The sequence below is a fragment of the Emydura macquarii genome, unplaced genomic scaffold, assembly GCF_026122565.2.
Source record: "Emydura macquarii macquarii isolate MOO-44397 ecotype Brisbane River unplaced genomic scaffold, CSIRO-AGI_Emac_v2 contig_1477, whole genome shotgun sequence".
Taxonomy (NCBI): Eukaryota; Metazoa; Chordata; order Testudines; family Chelidae; genus Emydura; species Emydura macquarii.
This window is the reverse complement of record NW_027131614.1, coordinates 13,002,847-13,022,594: the sequence shown is the minus strand read 5'-3', so window position 1 is coordinate 13,022,594 and position 19,748 is coordinate 13,002,847. Positions and strand designations below refer to the sequence as shown.

The 19,748-nt window shown below is 43.3% G+C and overlaps 1 protein-coding gene across 2 annotated transcripts in view; it reads left to right on the top strand.

Moving 5' to 3' along the window:
- Positions 1–19,748, top strand: part of CSPP1 (centrosome and spindle pole associated protein 1) — a 165,122-nt gene that overhangs the window by 366 nt on the left and 145,008 nt on the right. The window contains exons 2-3 of one of the 2 annotated variants that reach the window (XM_067553654.1): positions 1,597–1,753; positions 6,036–6,147. In XM_067553654.1, the coding sequence (XP_067409755.1) occupies positions 6,049–6,147 (99 nt within the window). In that variant the 5' untranslated portion in view covers positions 1,597–1,753; positions 6,036–6,048. The remainder of the gene's footprint in view (positions 1–1,596; positions 1,754–6,035; positions 6,148–19,748) is intronic. The other variant, XM_067553656.1, reaches the window with a different exon arrangement.

The window sequence follows — 19,748 nt, the reverse complement described above, 5'->3', positions numbered from 1 at the left end:
GAGCACCGCTGGGGGCCGGGGGGGGGAGTCAGTGCCCCTCGCCCTCGGTAGGGAGGGGGGGCTGTGCCCCTCGGGGGAAATGCGGGGGGGCGAGAGCGCTCGCTAGGCCCCAGGCTGAAGCCGCAGCAGTTTTTGTTGTAACCTGGTTGCCTAACAACGCCGAGTAGCGTCTTAAAGCGGCAGAGGCCGAGGCCGCCGGGCGGCGCCGCAGCTGTGTGTGGGCGCGCGAGGCGTCCTGGCCCCCCCGCCCCACTCTGCAGGGGGCGAGCCCCCGCCGGGTCCGGGCCTCTGCTCTGCGCGTCCCCTGGTAACCTCGCCCCTCCCCGGCCCCGCTCTGCTGCGGCTGTCTCCAGGCTTCGCTCCTGTGCCCGGCCGCTGCTTTGCCCGCCTTCTCTCGCTCCCTAAACGCTCTGTTGGGGGTTTTTCAAATACGTGATAAAACTCTAAATACAAATCGTGAAAAAGCCGATTCACTGTGTCTAGATGGTACGTTTTAACAACCAGGCGTTGATCTCCCATAACAGATTCCGTCTTGCATCTGGTTCAAAACTAACGTTGGCTTTGATTGCCATATTGCAAACAATCTAACGGTGCATAATATATACTTATTTTGGTAGCATCTTTCATGCAGACCATCGTGAACTGCTTTAGAGAGTTATATAGTAGCAAGCAGATGGAGAGGGAAATTAAGAGGTATAGGCAAAGGAGATAAGAGTGGTTTTTCAGATGAGATTTGAAAAGAAGTGGGGAATTGGAGAGAAAAGATCCAGGAAGCCCCTTAGTGAGGGGAAGAGCTGCAGAAAGAAGAGGCTCTTCTTATTACTGTTCAAAGGGATAGATGGGAGGCAATTGCTAACAGTTTTGGAAATCCAGAAAGTATTGCCAAAACATTTAAAATCGCTTTTTAATAGAACAGTTCTGTGGCTATATAATCTGTAAGTGCAGTGGCTAAATATGGCATCAGACTCTGATAAACATGTTTTTTTTTAAATGTATCTGTTTTTTTTCCTAACATACTCTCTTGGGAATATTACACAGTTAATGGAAATTGTGATTCTGCCTGTTCTTTTTGCAGTACTAACAGCAGCATAGTATATCTAAATAGAAATGCAGGAGATCAGCTTGGATTTTGCTGATCAGTTTTTTTTTTTATAAAACTGTGGCTTATACTTGGAAAAAAGATGGGGGAGAGAGCGAGAACAAGAACTTATTGGAGAGACGCTTTTACATAAACAATAAAATAGAAACATAATGTAGGTGGAGGTGCTTTACCAACATCTTAGTACAGTGACATGAGCTACGGTGAATCAATTCCCATTCTTGTTTAGGCACTAGCCCTGCATAGACATGTGGACGTACTTAATTTTAATGTGTAGTCCTACTGAAATCAGTGGGATTACTCAGGACTGTAAAGTTAGGTACAGATTTGGAGGATTGGGGGCCTTAGCTATTACAAGGAAAATCAGCCAAAGTATTTCCCTTCTTGATCATCTTATTGGTCTCTGCTCCATGATATGCTTTATGTATTTCTAAATTGCACTCCATCAGTTTAAAAATTGTTACAGGTTTTTCTCCTTCCCTGTTTATGTTTAGAAGGGTTTTTGGTTGGACCTGGGAGCACCACCAAATATGTTCAAATCCTATCTCCTCACTCTGCCTTTCTCTCTGCACATACTTGCCTGGCGATTGCTGCTGCTTCATTTTTGGCTCTGCTGCTGTTACTAGTAATAACCTTCCTGAAGCGTCTAGACAAGTGAGTGCATCATCAACAAAACAGTGAAAAGGGTGATACACAAAGTGCTGTTAAATACACAAATACAATGAAAAAAAATTTTTTTCTCTAGTTTATATGAATTACAGTAATTTTCGATCCTGTTACCAGAATGAGCTCTACTTGGGATCTCTGTAACCACATGGAGTCCCAGTGATGTTAATTGACATCAGTGTAGTTTTGGGGATCTAACACCCACAAAGCTCTTTGCAGGATTGGGTCCCAAGAGGTTATTTATAATTCTAGAAGGAATATTTTCAGATGGAAGTATGATTTGCATGTTGAGGGTGTTTCTTTAATCCTTACAGCATCCCTGTTCAGAAAGTAATTTACTTTACTATATTTTGGCTGGATTTAAAATTTTTCTTGAAGAAAAAAAAATGCTGAAAAAATGAAATTGCTTTTTCAGTGGTTTTGAACTAAAAGCCAGATACTATTAAAAATGAGATGACCTCTTCAGCTGCTACTGTAGCTCACAAAATTGAATAAAAATAAATCACATTTTTTATTAAGCATAAGTATTTTCTGAACCAGACATAGTATACAACAACCCTCAAAATGTTAATTTGCTTTTGAATTACAAGTAAACTCCATGTTTCCCCCTCTTCTCCCCCTTTTATTCTCTCTTCCCACTCTTTTTTATATAACAAATCCTTTCCAATAACTTATTTGGCAGTTGGCCCTCATGTTTGTTTCACAGGGCTTATGAATTCATATACATTAAAAAAAACTCTACCAAGGAAAAAGGAGCGAGCCATAAAACATCTAGATATTTCCCAAGCTGAATTCTTTGAGCCTTCCTTGCCTTCTAGCCTTGTGAAAGATGGCATCCTGAATCAACAATGCTAGTATGTCTAGTTAATTTGTTTTACTAAGAGGGGAGTTTTGGACTTTCTTCACATTCAGTTGAGTACTTGTGCAGCTAAAGTATATCTGAATAGATACCTTGCCTTTGTTTTGTAATTCTTCGTGTCATTTTTCAGCAACCTCTGCTAAAAAGTTAAAAATATTAGTGTACTCATGTTATCTATATTTGATGGAACATTGAGGAGCTTACTAACATCCATTTACCAATTTTTAAAATCTGTATCCAGCTTTGGCATCATCACACTATTATGCTGTTACTTGCAACAGAACTCCTTGGAAACAATCCAGTTGTTTATATATGCTAGTCTAAGTGAAGGTCAGAAATTCAATTGCCATAGTTCAATGAGCTATTGGAGAGATTTCTTTTGGGGCATGACTAGTGCTATATTGATATTCTTGCAGGTGAGTATGCTGCAATGGATGTTGATATGAGGAAATTGGAGTACTAGGGAATTTACTATGAAAAGTCACTTTTTTCATGCAAAAACTTTGTGATTCAATGATCCTTCTGTAGCATTGCAAGGTTGAGTATAATATGTGTATGGCTGGGAACATGTATTCGCTTCAGGTTACTTTGATCCTTTGATTTTATCAGTTTGAAAAACTAATGAGATTAAGGATTTAGGACAATCAGGTGGGAAATTTATTTTTGGAATTGATTGTCCTATATCACTAGTAAGACAACTGGGTTGTCCTAGCATTGCCTTATTTATGAGAACTACATAATATTTTTACATTGCTAAGAATAACATTATACATTTAATGCTGTTGCTTTAGGTTTCAATTTTACTGTAACTCAGGAGTCAATATACTTCAATTTCAAGTCTTTGTTATATTGTACTGCACATTCATTTCCTTTTTATTTGCAATGATTCCTTTCTGTATTAACGCTTTCCAACTATATCTTCCCATTTCAAATTTCTCTCTCCAAACATGTTGTTTTGTGTTTATCTAGATTACAGTTTATTCTCTTAGGCTTTGCCCATTTTTTAAACTCTCCTTGCCGTTTGATCAGGATATGCAGGCAAATAAATGACAGACACATGGAATGGATTTAAGTGGAAGATCACAATTTTATTAATTTAACATGGGGAGGGGTGCTATATCCCCTTTATCCATTCTCCCATACCATGCATTTAACTGGATCCAGGGCAGGGTTAAAGGGCTCTCACCTTAACCAGTAACTTGGGGTGGACCTGCTTAGGCCCACCCCCAGGATTAAGCTCACTTTTGAATTTAGGGATGGGAATGGACAAAGAGCCAAGCAGCTAAGCTGGTCTCCCATCCCAAGCCAGTGGGAAGATGGTGGATCTGAGGGGGCGGGGCGCATTTCCTTTCTTGGTGCACATGCACTCACTTCACCAATCCTTCCTTTAGAGCACTGGGTTACATTTCCCTGATGACTGTGTGAGAGAGGGGGTATGTTCATTTTCTCTCTCTCCTGGTGTAGTCACATCAGCAAGCTTACAGAATGAATTCTGTGCAACTTATACTTAGGCACAGACATTGTAAGTTGAGTATCTCCTTTAACTGCAATGGGGCTACTCAAATGATTAAAATTAAGCACATGAATAGTGTTTGAAGGATTTGGGACTGTAATTATCACCTCAGTTTGATGTACCATTTATGTGTACTCTCTCTGGACTTAACCTTTGTGGAAGAACCCAAACTTAGGGGTCCTTACTAACACGTCTGTTGCCTAGTGGATGGTCCAGAATAAGCCAAACAGATTAGCAAAGTCAAAGTTTATTCTTTACATAAAGAAGGTGGTCCCTTTATGCAAGGGGCAACTCTTAAAATTCTAAAAGCTTTTATAGGCTTACACACACAAGTCTTTTTACATCACAATTTCCATGGCCATACATACTAAAAAACTACTTATCTAGGAATTTTCTAGCTCAGTATTTTCAACTTCCCTTATCTACGTGACAAGGTCTTTCTCTGTATTCCACCCCTGCTGGCGTCTAGGCCTCTTAACTATTTTATAACTTCTGAACATTCTAAGATTAAACAACTGCTAAAAAGACATTTTCCATCTCAGGCTTTTACAGCCATTTCTAAAAAATCACTTCTCATAAGAAACATCTTCTTTTCCCTTCACACCTTAAACTCAACGCGGTCAGTGGAATTACTTGAAGGAGTAAAAATTAGCAGGATTTGGCCTCATGTGCAGTCTATTAATTGGCTCTTTTCATACATTGCTTTTCTTTAGATATATGTTTAGTTAGAATGTCATTTAATATCATATTGAACAGTTTACTAACATCTAGCTATTGAGCCAAACTCATCTCACCCATAGCTTCATTGTCACGAATGTGAACCAATTTGAATTTGTATTGTGATAGCACCTCTAGGTGCTAAGTGAGATCAGGACTGCTATGTACTAGACATTGTACAAATATGAAGTAAGAGAAAGTCCCTGCTCTGAAGAACTTACAACTAAGTCATTGACAGTCTTCTCTTGATCTACAAAACCTATAATTTTAGGATATTAAATAAAAGCAAAACATGAAAAGAAAAAAAATTAGACTACACAAGGCCAAATCCTGCTAATCTTTACTCATGGAAGTAGTTGACTGACTTCATTGGGAGTAAGGGTTTATAAGGTAATAAGTATATAAAGCTACTTCTGTAAATCTAGTAACAAAATTAAAAAAAACAAGGACACTTCGCTTGTTGAACATATTAAGGCTACAAACCTGCAAACGTTTATGTATGTGCTTGAAGTGAGTGTAAATGCAGGATTGAAGCTTAAAATATCATCAACAGTGAACCGGAATTTCATTACTCATATGATAATCAATTTCTGGAACACAATTCAATTTTAATACATCAGATCAAATATATGCTGTATAGTGGGTCTCTTTCCCTACCCTCTGCATCACGTTGACTAGTAATCTTGTTGATCCCCTCCCCCCATATAGATGGAAAATGTGGGCAGACATGTCTTTCCTCTGATCTCATTCCCAGTTTAAACTACTAATCTGATCAATGCTAAATTTTTAGCAATTTTAGCAGTTAAAAATCAGTCATATTTAGGAACTACTCTATTATTCTCTTACTGTATTAAATTTTGTTAAAGAAAAATTTCAATTTTGGCAGAAAAGAGACTAGAATAATCTATATTTGGAAAATTATAGAGACTGTCTTTTGAAATCTTAATTTCTTTCTGAAGAGAAATTTCAAAGGTTGCAACGTTTTAGGTCAGATATCTCTAGGAAGGAGGTTATCTTTTAATCTCACAATTTTTTAAAGTTTGCACCTCTTAGGTACATCTATGCAGTAATTTGATGATTTAACTTGAGTTGGTTAAGGCTATCAATAGTTTAACTGATAGTAAATTTTTGCTGGTACTGAAGAGGAACTATATAAGTATAATGATATGTATCTTTCCTAGAATTGAAGAAACGATGGCAAATGATTTAGACCAGTTTATTGAAGATCAAAAGGCCAAGTTGGCACAAGACAAAGCAGAACTTGAAAATGATCCTCCTTATCTGGAGATAAGGGTAAGACTACTACATTTACCTAAATCCAAACAAACCGTTTTATTGTTGGAATCTTGGTTTAAGTCTGCTTACATTGTACTGATAAGAGTTTCTGCTTTATAAAGCTATGTATTACTTGTCATCCTGGCTGGATTGGGGAGGGTGGGGGGATTTATTATATTATTTAACATCAATATGTCAAAATCATAGTAATTCATGTGAGATATGCCATGTCAGGTACTGTTAGAAACGCTATAATGTGCTAAATAAGATGATAATGTTTATATTCATGTGTTATGTGTGTAATGGAAGTTATGGATATGTTTGATATATCTGTATTTCAAATTGTGCTGTGTCTGGGCCACACCCCAGACAGGATGGCTGCAGCAATAGCCGCTTAATGGCCCATTAAAAATTCACAGGTACAAGGGGCCCAGGGGGAGAAGCCAGGGATATATGTGATGAGTCACCAGGACTTATTCATGTGACTGTGGACTCCATTTTGATTCCTGTAAAATTCCATAAGCAGCATGGCACAGACCAAAGGACATAAATGGCAGCTGCCCGAGATCCATTTTGTCTTTCAGTCTTTAGTCTCCAGCCTGCCTCTGGATCAACTCATCTACAACTGAACTGAAGCTGTGACACAAATAACAGACCCATCCAGATACTGGATGTACACCAGAGGGACTATATAAACCTGCAAACTCCACAATTCTTCTAGAAACTGGATATATCTGGACTTTCAAATCATTTGTATGTATCTGTTTGCTTTAATCCTTTAACATTTCTCTTACAGTGTTTTTCTTTTTTTTTTTTATAATAAACCTTTAGTTTTATTTACTAAAGGATTGGCTGGCAGCGTGGTATTTTGGGTAAGATCTAAACTTATATTGATCTGGTACTGTGGCTGACCCTTTGGGGTCAGGAGAAACTTTTGGTAAAGAGCATAGAGTTTTAAATAACTGATCTCTTTACTGGACCTAGTAGCTGATTGGGAGCCACAACTGAAAGGCAGTAAAGGGGGCTGTGTATATTTTTATTTTGGCTTCTTGATAACCAGTGTGGGGAATCAGAAGCACTGTTTGTGGCTGGTTGGGAAGTCTGACTTCAGTGTCACCCACCAGTGTTGGGAGAATCTGCTCTTTTTACAGCCTGCCCCGACCTTGGCATTTTCAGGTGGCTACCTTAGGCACGGACGGGTCACAGTGGCGTAGTTGTGGCAGGATCCACAGAACCAGAACATTTGGGTTTTGGATCAGAACATTACGCTATTCCAAATTTTAAAATTTGATATTGAGTGTGTTAAAGATTAAAGGTACTTAAGATGAGTGAGCAGAGATCATATGATGCTATGAGCGCAAAAGAGCTTAAACAGGTGTGTAAGGAGAGAAAAATAACCCTTAAAGGGGATATCTTAGAGCAGAAAATGAGAGATCTGCTCATAGACTACCTGAAAACAGGGTCTCCACCTGACTCTCTGAGGTAGCAGCTGTGGAAGGTCTTCGGCAGCAAGCCCAGAAAGATAGCCAGCGTCTTCAGCATGAGAGAGAAATGGCAGAAATTTGCTTGTGGGAAAAGCAAAAGGCTGCTGAGATAGAAAGGGCTCATCAGATAGAGCTGAAGGCTGCTGAGATAGAAAGGGCTCATCAAAGACAGATGGAAACAGCCAGAATCCAGCTCCAGATCCAGGAAGGGAAAAGGGTCTGCCGCAGCCATCTGAAAATTCTTCGCTTCTCACCATCAGAGATCTGGAAAGGATCTGTCCCATTTACAGAGATAATGAGGATATTGAGTTTTTAATCTACTTTTGAAAGACTCTGATATTCATCAGGTGCTGGATGAGAGAAGAAAGCCTGTTCTCACCAAATTGACTGGAAGAGTCAGGAAGGTATTTAATGAAATGGAGTTAAAGTTGTATTGCAAAGGTTTAAAATTAGTCAAGTCTTATACGCTGAAATTTAGAAATGTTAAGCTGTCTGATAATGTTACCTATGTTGAAACTGCTCATAAACTGCTTGGATATATGAAAAAGTGGCTTGACGGGGCAAAGGCTTGTAATATAGTTATAGCAGAGTTGTTGATTTGTTTGCTAGAGAACAGCTTCTGGAAATAGCACCTCACCATATCAGGGCAGCTGTGCTTGATAAAAACCCTGATACCATTTTGGAAGCTGCATGAACTGCTGATGCTTTCATGGAGAATAGGAACCATGAGAAGCATAAGCCTCAAGGAAGAAGCAACCCATTCGTCGCAGGTTAAAAGGGAGGATGGGTTCAGGAATAAGACTAGCCCCAACTTGGCTAGGAAATCTTATACAAGCCCAGAATTTAAAACCACTCACCCAGGGGGAAAGCCTGCTATATTCTACCTGTGTGGACTCATTGGCCATATGAAGCCAAGTTGTCCAACCTGTAGGGACAGGAATAATCCAAGGCCAGCAACCCTGCAGCCCACAATCAATTCAAATGCTATTACCTTAAGTACAGAGACTGGCCATATAAATGTTGACCCCACCACCTTCTGTCTGGAAATAAACATGGCAGATGTTAATGCTAACACTTTAGTAATCCCTGGTGGGGGGGAGTGAGGGTTGCCTCACTAACTATGTGAGGGCGGAGACAGGAAGGGGCAATGAGGAATTCATAAAGAGTGCCAGAGTCAATGGGATAGTGTGTACTAGATGGAGGGATTCCGCCTCAGAAATTACCTTAGTTAAAAAGGAATTAGTCCAGGAGGAGGATTATTTGCCAGATAGGTGTGTGAACCTGATGGCACTTTCTGAATACAAGGTAAAGGTGCCCTTAGCAAAAATCCACATAGAGTGGGAAGATTTTAGAGGTGACATGGTAGTTGGAGTTTGAGAGCTTCTCCCAGCAGATGTTTTGATAGGGAATGATATTGTAGTTGTTAACAGTAGTGTCAATGTCATTACTAGATCACAAGGAAAATATGGTTCTGATATGGATACCCTTTCAGGTGATAAGGAGGGAATTAGTGAAGAGACAGAGGACTCCTCTCGGGTGTTGCCAGCTAAGAGTGGGTTGGATGTGCCTGGGACGGCTCTGAATTTGAGTGAATTCAGAAAGATTGTTAGGGCTTGTAGGCATTAGGGCTTGTAGGGGGCGGCACCAGAGACTCCCCTATGAGTCAATCTCAGAGGGAGGCCACACCTCCCAGCACCTACGGCTTTGGGGAGTCCGACTTAGGGGGCCACCTCCGGCCCTCGGTAGGGCAAGCCTGGACTCAGGTCATCCCCTTTTGGGGAATAGTCTCTCGCCCCATAGTGTCCTATCAGTCTATGGCCCAGCCCCCAGGCAGGGACAGGCCTGCAACAGGAAACAACCCTCAGCAGGGCATAGAAGGGGTCTACCGCCTAGGCCCCCCTCTTAGAAGGCAGGCCAGCAAACAGTCTCAAGCCCTCAAGCTGGGTGAGGAGGCCGTCTCCTGTCTAGCCCCTGAGAGGGCAGGTAAGCACACACATGCAGGCTCAAGCCCTGGGTCAGGCAAGCAGCAGTCTATGGCCCAGCCCTTTGAGAGGGCTGGGCAGATGGACAGCAATCTCTAGTCCTTAGCCAGATAAGTCAGTCTATGGCCTGGCCTGCCTGCTAGGGCAGGCCGAAGAACACACATCCACGCTTGAGCCCTTAGCAAGGTGAGCAGGGGTCTATGGTCCAGCCCTTGGGCAGGGCAGGCAGTAAGGGACAGGTTCTGGTGCTCAGTTGACATCCACCCCAGGTCAGGCTGAGGGGGACGCAGGCCCACCCATCTCCACTGCATCCCAGCCCAGGACCCTGTCAGTGACGGGATGTCCTGTCACTGGGTCAGTGGGGCTCTGGCCAAAATGCAGCAACTCACCACGAGCATCAGCTCAGCCTCACCACAGTCGGCTTCTCTGGGCTTCTTCCTCCCACCATCTCCCTAAAGTACCTGGGATCCATCATCTCCCTCCAGGTTGCAGAGGTAGAAGGCCTGCGGAAGGCCCATGAGTCCCTCCCTGTCAATCAGCAGCAGCTCTGGAAGCTGCAGGGGTTCCTCCAAATCCTCAGGCAGTGGGCAGCTCTGGCAGGTTCTCCAGGTCCCAGGCAGTGCTGGCAGGTTCTCAGCATCCCTGGCAGTGCTGGCAGGTAGCTCCTCTGGATCAGCAGGGCCCCATGCCATGGGTAGATCCAGCAGCTTCTCTTCCAAGTGGGTGTCTAGCACAACCCTAGGCTTGAGCTCCAAGGGAGACTTGTCCTTCTTCCTCAGCTGCTGGGGCCTGACTGAGTGAGCAGGCCTGGGTTTTAAAGGCCTAGCCCCGCCCACCTGCTTCCGGTCAGGTGGTGTCCTTTTGGATTCCCGCCTCTGGGGGGTGTGTGTGTGTGTGGGTGGTGGTGGGGTGGTGTTTGGCTTTCCCTCTGTGTCAGTCTCAGAGGGAGGCCACACCTCCGGGCTACAGGGCTCAACAAGAGGAATTTTTTTAGAAGGGGCCAGAGTGGAGGCCCAAAACCTAGTCCCAGCAGGAGAAGGAGCAAGCAGGTTTTTCATGCATGAGGACTTCCTGTACAGAGAACCCCCTACAGGGAAAAGGCAGCCTCATGATAGAAACTGCAAGCAACTTGTAGTGCCTGAGGGATATAGAAGTGAGTTATTAAAGTTGGCTCACAATGTTCCCTTTGCAGGACATCTGGGCATAGAAAAAACTTGTGACAGGCTGAAGCAAAACTTTTATTGGCCTTACATGTCTGACACAGTGAGGAGTTATTGCAAAAGCTGTGATTTGTGTCAGAAGCGCAAGAGTTTGAAGGGTCCTAAAAAGGTACCTCTACAGCCTTTGCCCATTATTGGGGAAGCATTTGTCAGAGTGTCTGTGGATATTGTGGGGCCACTCCCTAAACCTTCCAGAAATGGGAAGAAGTATATTCTGGTTTTGGTGGATTTCGCCACCAGGTACCCTGAGGCTGTAGCTTTATCCAATGTTGAGGCTAAGACAGTGGCCACAACTCCATTTACTATTTTTAGCAGAGTGGGTTTTCCCAAGGAAATCTTGTCAGACTGTGGTGCCAATTTTATGTCAGTTGTATTTAAGCAACTATGGGAGATGTGTGGAGTAAGTCATCTAAAAGTTGCCCCTTACCATCCAGAGACCAATGGTTTAGTAGAGAGATTAAATGGGACATTGAAGGCTATGCTAAAGATGTATGTGGACAGATGCCAGAATGACTGGGATGTCTTGTTCCCGTATTTGCTGTATGCGTACAGGAGTGTACCCCAAGAATCTACAGGGTTTGCTCCTTTTGAGCTACTTTACGGGAGGCAGATCAGGGGACCCCTGGATCTGATTCGTGGTTCCTGGGAGGGTAATATACAGAACAACCAGTGGTGGAGTATGTGTCACAGTTTAGAGAGAGCTTGCAAGACATGATGAGTCTGGTTCAGCAGAACCTTAAGAGAAGTCAGGGAGTTCAGAAGGCTTGGTATGACAGCCATACTGAGGAGAGAGTTTTTGAAATTGGGGATATGGTGCTTGTACTAATTCCAGTGAGGAGAAATAAAATGCAGGACATCTGGGACAGACCATATGAGGTTGTAGAGAGGATTAATGAGGTTACCTTTAGTGTCAGAAAGCCTCATGGAAAAGGAGCTAAGCAATTGGTGCATGCTAACAGACTGAAACTTTATTGTGAAAGGGAGGCAGCCATCAATATGATTTGTTGTGCTGATGAAGGAACATTATCTGTCCCTTTGGTTGACTTAGTTGCAGAAAGCGAAGGAGAAACTCAGCTGGAGAGCATTGAGTTTGGGAAAGGTTTGGATTTTGCCCAGAAGCAGGAGATGTTAGCCCTGTTAAAGCACCACAGGCAAGCATTCTCCAACCAGCCAGGTTTAACTGACAAGATTGTGCATTCCATTCAAACCACAGGGCCACGCCTAATGCCTAGCAGAGGACATTGGGCCAAAGGGGAAATACAAAAACAGATTCAGGAGGAAGTAGAAAGCATGTTGGAAATGGGGATAATTGCTAAATCGAACAGTCCCTGGGCGTCTCCCATTGTAATGGTGCCCAAGAAGGATAAAACCACGAGCTTTTGTGTAGATTACAGAAAGCTGAATGCAATCATGCAGCCTGATCCATACCCCACGCCCCGCATAGAGGATTTATTGGACCAATTGGGGGGTGCAAAGTTCATAAGCACATTAGATCTAACTCAGGGATATTGGCAAATCCCCTTAGACGTTGATGCCCAGGAAAAATCCGCTTCCTAGTAGATTCTGATCTATATGAATTCAGAGTTCTGCCGTTTGGGTTAAAAAATTCCAGTGCTACCTTCATGAGGCTCATTAATGAGGTTTTGGACGGGTTACAAAACTTTGCCAGGGTGTATATAGATGAGTTGGCTATTTTCAGCAATTCCTGGGGAGATCACTTGTACCACATGGGAGTTGTGTTACAAAGACTCAGAGAGGCCAACCTAACTGTTAAAGTCTCCAAGTGCATGTTAGAAGCTGCAGAAGTATCATACCTGGGACACAGTGGGCAGTGGGATAGTATGCCCTGATCCTTTAAAAGTAGAAGCCATAAAGGGCTGGCCTGAACGTAAGACAAAGAAGCAGGACCAATCCTTTATTGGGCTGGCCAATTATTATCGCAGGTTTGTAAAGGGATTTAGTGACATTGTAGCTCCCCTAACAGACCTTACCAAAAGGGAAATCCGGACATGGTAAAGTGGACCTGAGGCCTGTGAGCAGGGCTTCCAAAGAATAAAAGAAGCCTTATCTAAAGAGCCTGGATTAGCCAGCCGTGATTTTGACAAAATGTTCTTCTTGTGCACAGATGCTTCTAACATTAGGTTAGAAGCTATACTCATGCAGGACGGGGAAGGGGGTAAAAGGCACCCCATCGCATACTTGAGCAAAAAACTAACACCCGCTGAATGACATTATGCTACTATAGAGAAAGAATGATATGCAATTGTCTGGGCCATAAAACAACTTCAACCCTATTTATATAACAGGAAGTTCACTGTGTTCAGTGATCATGCTCCATTGGTATGGTTACACAAAGCCAAGGGGACCAATTACAGGCTACTCCGTTGGAGTTTGGCCTTACAGGAATTTGATATGAACATACTTCACATCAAGGGTAAAGAGAATCTTGTAGCTGATGCCTTGTCAAGGCTGGATTAGGGGGGCCCTTGAGGTGTATTCAGGAGCTCTGATTAATCCCTTCTACAGCCATCTTGCGTTGGGGGTGTCACACTGACTGGATTGGGGGGCATTTATTATATTATTTAACATCAATATGTCAAAATCATAGTAATTCATGTGAGATATGCCATTTCAGGTACTGTTAGAAAGGCTATAATGTGCTAAGTAAGAAGATAATGTTTATATTCATGTGTTATATGTGTAATGGAAGTTATGGATATGTTTGACATATCTGTATTTCAAATTGTGCTGTGTCTGGGCCACACCCCAGACAGGATGGCTGCAGCAATAGCCGCTTAATGGCCCATTAAAAATTCACAGGTACAAGGGGCCCAGGGGATATACGTGATGAGTCACCAGGACTTATTCATGTGACTGTGGACTCCATTTTGGTTCCTGTAAAATTCCACAAGCAGCATGGCACAGACCAAAGGACATAAATGGCAGCTGCCCGAGATCCATTTTGTCTTTCAGTCTTTAGTCTCCAGCCTGCCTCTGGATCAACTCATCTACAACTGAACTGAACTGAAGCTGTGAAACAAAGGACTGAGACCCATCCAGATACTGGATGTACACCAGAGGGACTATAGAAGCCTGCAGACTCCACAATTCCACTAGAAACCTGATATATCTGGACTTTCAAATCATTTGTATGCATCTGTTTGCTTTAATCCTTTAACATTTCTCTTATAGTGTTTTTCTTTCTTTTTATAATAAACTTTTAGTTTTATTTACTAAAGGATTGGTTGGCAGCGTGGTATTTTGGGTAAGATCTAAACTTATATTGATCTGGTACTGTGGCTGATCCTTTAGGGTCAGGAGATACCTTTCTGGTAAAGAGTATAGAGTTTTAAATAACTGATCTCTTTACTGGACCTAGTGGCCGATTGGGAGCCAGAGACTGAAATGCAGTAAAGGGGGCTTCTTGATAACCAGTGTGGGGAATCAGAAGCACTGTTTGTAGCTGGTTGGGAAGTCTGACTTGAGTGTCACCCACCAGTGTTGGGAGAATCTGCTCTCCTTTTACAGCCTGCCCTGACCTTGGCATTTTCAAGTGGCTACCCTAGGCATGGACGGGTCACGTTACTGTGTTGTAAAACAATTACCTGTTGTAAAACAATTTCTAATGTATCTTTCTACATCTGTCCTTATAGTGACAATGTCAAATCAAATGTGCTCCCAGATTTAACTTTTAAAATAAACATATGCAAATGTGAAGACCAATATAAAAGTTTCCATGACTTTTCTAAATTCAAATGGGATCAGCTAGTTACTTCTGTTAATAAAAAAATTCCATTATGGATGTTGCCTACCCATTGCATTATTGCTGTCATGCATGAGAACATCAAAGTGAAATTGCCTATAAATGAATTAGTCTGCTTTCATTGTCCAAGCTTAAAGAATGCAAAAAATAAACAGTATAAATAGCATGCATAAATAAATACATATTTTTTTAATAGTCAGTTCAATAAGGTTCTATTTATACCACTGGTAAGAACACTAAAAATACTAGATTTTGAACCTGATAGTTCCTTCATTATTACTAGGATATATTTGTGAAGTATTTTGTGTCTCAGGTATTTACTGTTTATTTAGGAGCACACTAAACAATGTTAAAATTTTTTTGCTTTATTTAAAAAAATATGGTCATAGGTACATTTATTTAATGCTTTTGCCAAGTGAAATTTATTTGCTGTTTTATTTTTGTACAGATTATCATAATCAGAGTTTGTCACTATTTATTTAATAACTTTAATTTAAACAATACTTCAGAATTATTTCAAAATAGAGAACCTCCCGCCCCGCTTCGTTGTCAAGAAATTGCATTTAGCTTTGAAACTGCATGAGATACCAAAAATATTTTTTCTTGTAAAAAATGCAGATTAAGTCCCCAATCTTGCAAACACTTAAGCATGTGCATCACTTACTCAGATGAGTAGTCTCATTGACTTCAGTGGGACTTCTCATATGAGTAAAACTATGCACGTTTCTGTTTGCAAGATTACGGCTGAATTAAGACATGCATCTGAATGTTGATATGAGCTGGAATATGGAGATACTTATTTGAAAATGTCCAATAAATATTCTTTTCCACCAACATTGCTCAGAAGTTTCTAAATCTATACAATGTTTTGAAAAGGGTTAGAAAACTAGTGACTTGCCTTATCTCTGTTGACAACCTGGCTAGCTCCACCATTGTTCATTGGAGTTGTTACCAGGTTTGCCCGTCACCTTGGGGTACGCTCATTTATTAGGGTTACTTTCCTTGGAGGGGAGGGTTGTAATTCTATTAATGTACTGATTGTGTCATTTGTGTTTTATATGGAGCTTTACTTCTCCCTTCTGTAAGTCCCCTCCCAATGGAGCTACCCTGTAGGACCTAAGTTTCCCAGGGCCAGCCCCAGACTCAAATAAACACCCTCATTCATACACACACCTTCATAGATTAAAAAAGCGTGTCTGAGCGGATTGGGTCAAAACAGCACTTTCAAGCTGCCACCCTTATATGCCACAGGTTTAGCACATTGCTATCCCCACTTTCACTCTACAGTTATTCTGGTAGTAACCCTCTTAATGAGGAAACCCCACAGGATTTTTGGGCATTATAGGGATCTTTGGCTTAGGTAAGAGAAGCGTTGCTGCAGAGCAAGATAGGGAAGCCAAGAACACAAAGGAGTAAATGAAGTTTGAAGAGCGTTTGGCAACCAGTGTGATTATAAAAGTTATTTTATAGCCAGGTATATAAAACTTATGATACTAATAGTACAAGGAGAGAAAAAACAACCAAACAGTTACAATATTACACAATTTCAATTGGGGTATTGGGGGAATCTAGCCCAAGTTTGGTTACAAAAGTCAGAAAGTTTAGGAAGTTATACCTGGACTCAGAGAGAGAGAAAGCAAAAGAGAGAGAGAGAGATGAAATTAGATCTGAGGGAAAAAGTGGATTAACCAGAGAAGAGAGAGAGAGTAGGGGTCTCACCACTTAGCGCAGCTTGAACTGGTCGAAAGTTCCCAGGAGACAGGCTCTTCAGCTTAGGGTCCGGAGTGCTTGAGACAGGCAGAGCCCCAAACACGATCAGTCAGGAAAAGGTGAAGTCCCAGTGGAACTGATGCAGCTTTTGGATCCAGGCATCAGAACAGAGGTTTGAACTTGGGTAGGGGTTTTTGTAGGGAAGAAACAGTGGTTCAAGGGAGAACACTAGGTTTATGGGTAAACAATGACTCAAGGGAGTATACCAGAATTGTTTTGTTTACGTTGGACAATAGGAACTGATCATTCCTGGCTAGTGTTCCTTTAAGGGTGCTCACAGTGCAATCAGGCAGATTCAGTGTTTTGGATATCAATAAAGGATTTATGTCTAGAATTGGTCTGATAACTACTGAGCTGGGTGTTTGTAGGTGTGGGTTCATTAACATCTGGAGCAGAGATCTCCCATCATGACATGCTTCCCTGCTTTGCTGATCCCAGAGTTCGGTGCGGTCCTTGCCTTGAAGCTTTGTTCTCCATTCGGTATGCTAATAGAGATGTTTCCTTGTTCCATCTTCGATGTAGATGAGGCTTTCTGTTTTCCATTCAGCGTGCTAATCAAGATGCCTCCTTCGTACATCTTCAATGTAGATGAGACTAGGGGAGTTGCCTTAATCCTCTCAGCCTTGTTCGGAGGGGGTAGGTGTGTCCCCCACTGCCTTTTCATTGCTTTTGGTAAATCCGTCTCTGATCAGTTCTGGTTCAAGCAGAAGCTGGGACGGGGGTGTTTCAGGTGAGTCAGACAGTAGGGGTTTTGCACCCTAGTTCCCTAAGAACACAGAGCTGACAGGTAACTGTGCATACAATGTAATTGAATAATGGAGCTCCATGTGGGAGAAGATTCTCTTCAAAAACTTGGACTGGTGTACCCCTTATGTGTTTGAGCGCTATGTACCTAATTCTAAAGCTATAAAGATTTTATAATTGTGCAGATCACCTTTAATTTGCTTATTAATGGGAGTACTTACATCGAGAAAGTTTTATGCTTTCCTATGATTACTATGCCTCTGTCCTAGGTATCCTGAATCATGTACTTGACAAAGAGAAGGTTTTGGTTAGTCAGCATTGTACGTATGCATCTGTTGATTCTGAGGTATAAAGCCTCAGAAGCTTGGGGACTTGCTTACCTCCCTCAGTATGTAAGAGGAGTTACTAGTAAGGCGTTCTCTGAGTCAGGTTGAGACTTTGGAATTTGTCACCCTACTCATTCTGTGTAATGACATCTAGGGCACATTGAAAAATATATCTGGTCAGATGTTTGGTGTGGGTTGTGATGGGGTATGTTTGCAGATTGTTTGAGGTGCTGGTGAATAGTGTTTTATGGGAAGTGAAGTGGAGCCTATTTGTTTTCTCCCCCACCCTCTACCGAAAAAATTGTTGCTTTGCTACTTTTGCTTTACTCTTAACTGGAGTGTATTTTTAACTATGTAACCAGAGTGCTAGAGCCTTGGGTAAACATTCTTTTATATTTATATTGAAATTGAAATAAAATTTAAAAATGTTTATAAGCACCTTTTATTGTTCAAAATGACATCTGTGATGAGAGATTTCCATTTTATTAACTAGTAGTATTTAATTATAAACAACAGGTTACAGCTGCTGTCTGAAGAACACTCAGAAATAATCCACACATCAACATGATAAATTTCAGTACTAATTGACTGCAGTCTTGAACCAATCTGCTTGACTTTATATGTCTCAAATCATGTTCTGAGAGAAGAATTTAATTTCATCTTTGTGGGAGGGATTAGTCTCTCACTTCCCTCAAGCAATGTTTCAAATGGAGGGAATTCACTTCTTCTATCTTCGAGTGATTGCTCATATCCATTCCAATATAGGTATGTGCGCGCCCTGTGCACTGGTTCCCGGAACTTTTTTCCCCTTAGCAAACCCCGTAGGGTCAGCTCAGGCGCCCCCTGGAGTACCGCGCTCATGCCGCGGTACATAGGGCGCCGCCAACCCCGCAGGCCCTCAGTTCCTTCTTTCTGCCTGTGACGGTTACTGGAACGTCTGCCTCTTGCTTCAGCAAGTAGCATCCCCTTTGTTTTCCATAGAACTGTTGTTGTTAATAGACTGTTAAAACGTTAAATAGAGTTAAGTAGTTAAGTAGTTTAGAAGTTAGATAGTAGCCCTCAGAGGTTTCAGATTGGGCCATGCCTGGTTCAACCGGCTTCAAAGCTTGCACCGTGTGTGCTAAGGCTTTCCCCGTGAGTGACCCTCATAATCGCTGCCTCCGCTGCCTTGGAGAGCAGCACAGAAGAGACAAGTGCTGCATTTGTAAGGCCTTCAAGCCCCGCACTCAAAAGGAGAGAGATGCATGCCTGAAGGCTATCCTTATGGAGTCTGCGCTTTGGCCAGACTTGGAACCGGCGTGTTCCCCCGCGGCACCGAGCGTCTCCTAGTTGCGGAGCGCTCCATCGGCACCAACCTCAACACTCCAGGGCCCAGCACCGAAGCGCCTCAAGGGGAAGATGCCACGCGCCAGGACTCCCCCTCATCGCCCATCCGGCCTGGGGGAGTCAGGAGATGCCCCAGCCACGTGCCGTTGAGATTACTCCAGCACCGGCATCTCCATGCAGGGAGCCTCCCCCGACTCCGCGGAGTGGGGGAGCGCCCCTGCATGGACCGTCGACGCCAGAGGCATTCGCCATGGCATGCGCCTTCATGGGCATGCCCACGCCTCCGTCCCCCCCTCAGCCGAGGGTTCCGGGACTGGCATCTCGGGGTAAACCCGCGCTGGGTGGCCCCGGTGGGTGGCGGAGACAGGAGTTGAAGTCTCCCCCCACACGGTCATAGAGGTTAGAGAGTGCGGGCTCCTCTCCCAGCTCCGACACCGAGTCATCGAGCTCCCCGACACCGCGGCACCGAGGGCGGTCAAGAGGTTCACGTGCGAGGCGACGCCGCTCCAGTTCCGCCTCGCGCAGGGGTCACAGCTCCAGCTCTCACTCCTCCATGGAGAGTCCTGCTCGGCACTGTTCATCATCCCTGGCGCACACCCTGACCAGCACACGGCACTGGTCTCGATCCCCGGCACGCAGCCCGGCGCGGATCCTGGTGCCCACTGAGACCAGTCGTCAACCACCAGCTATGACGGCTTCACCGCAGTCTTCGGCACCGGCACCGGTGGCTTCAGCACCGGCGGCTTTGGCACCTCGCAGCTGGTCCTGCTCCACGCGGTCTCACTCCATGTGTCGGCACCGGCGGCACTGCTCCCAGTCCCGAGGTGGGAAGTGTCGCCACAAAACGTCGAGGCGGAGGAGGCGATCAAGCTCCGCCAGTAGTTCATCCCCACGACGGCACCGTAGATGTCGGCACCAGCGCTTGTCATTGTCCTCTTCCCGGAGCCGTTCTCCTGTCAGGGGCAGTAAGCGGAGGTCCCTCCCACAGTCGTCCTCCTCGTCCC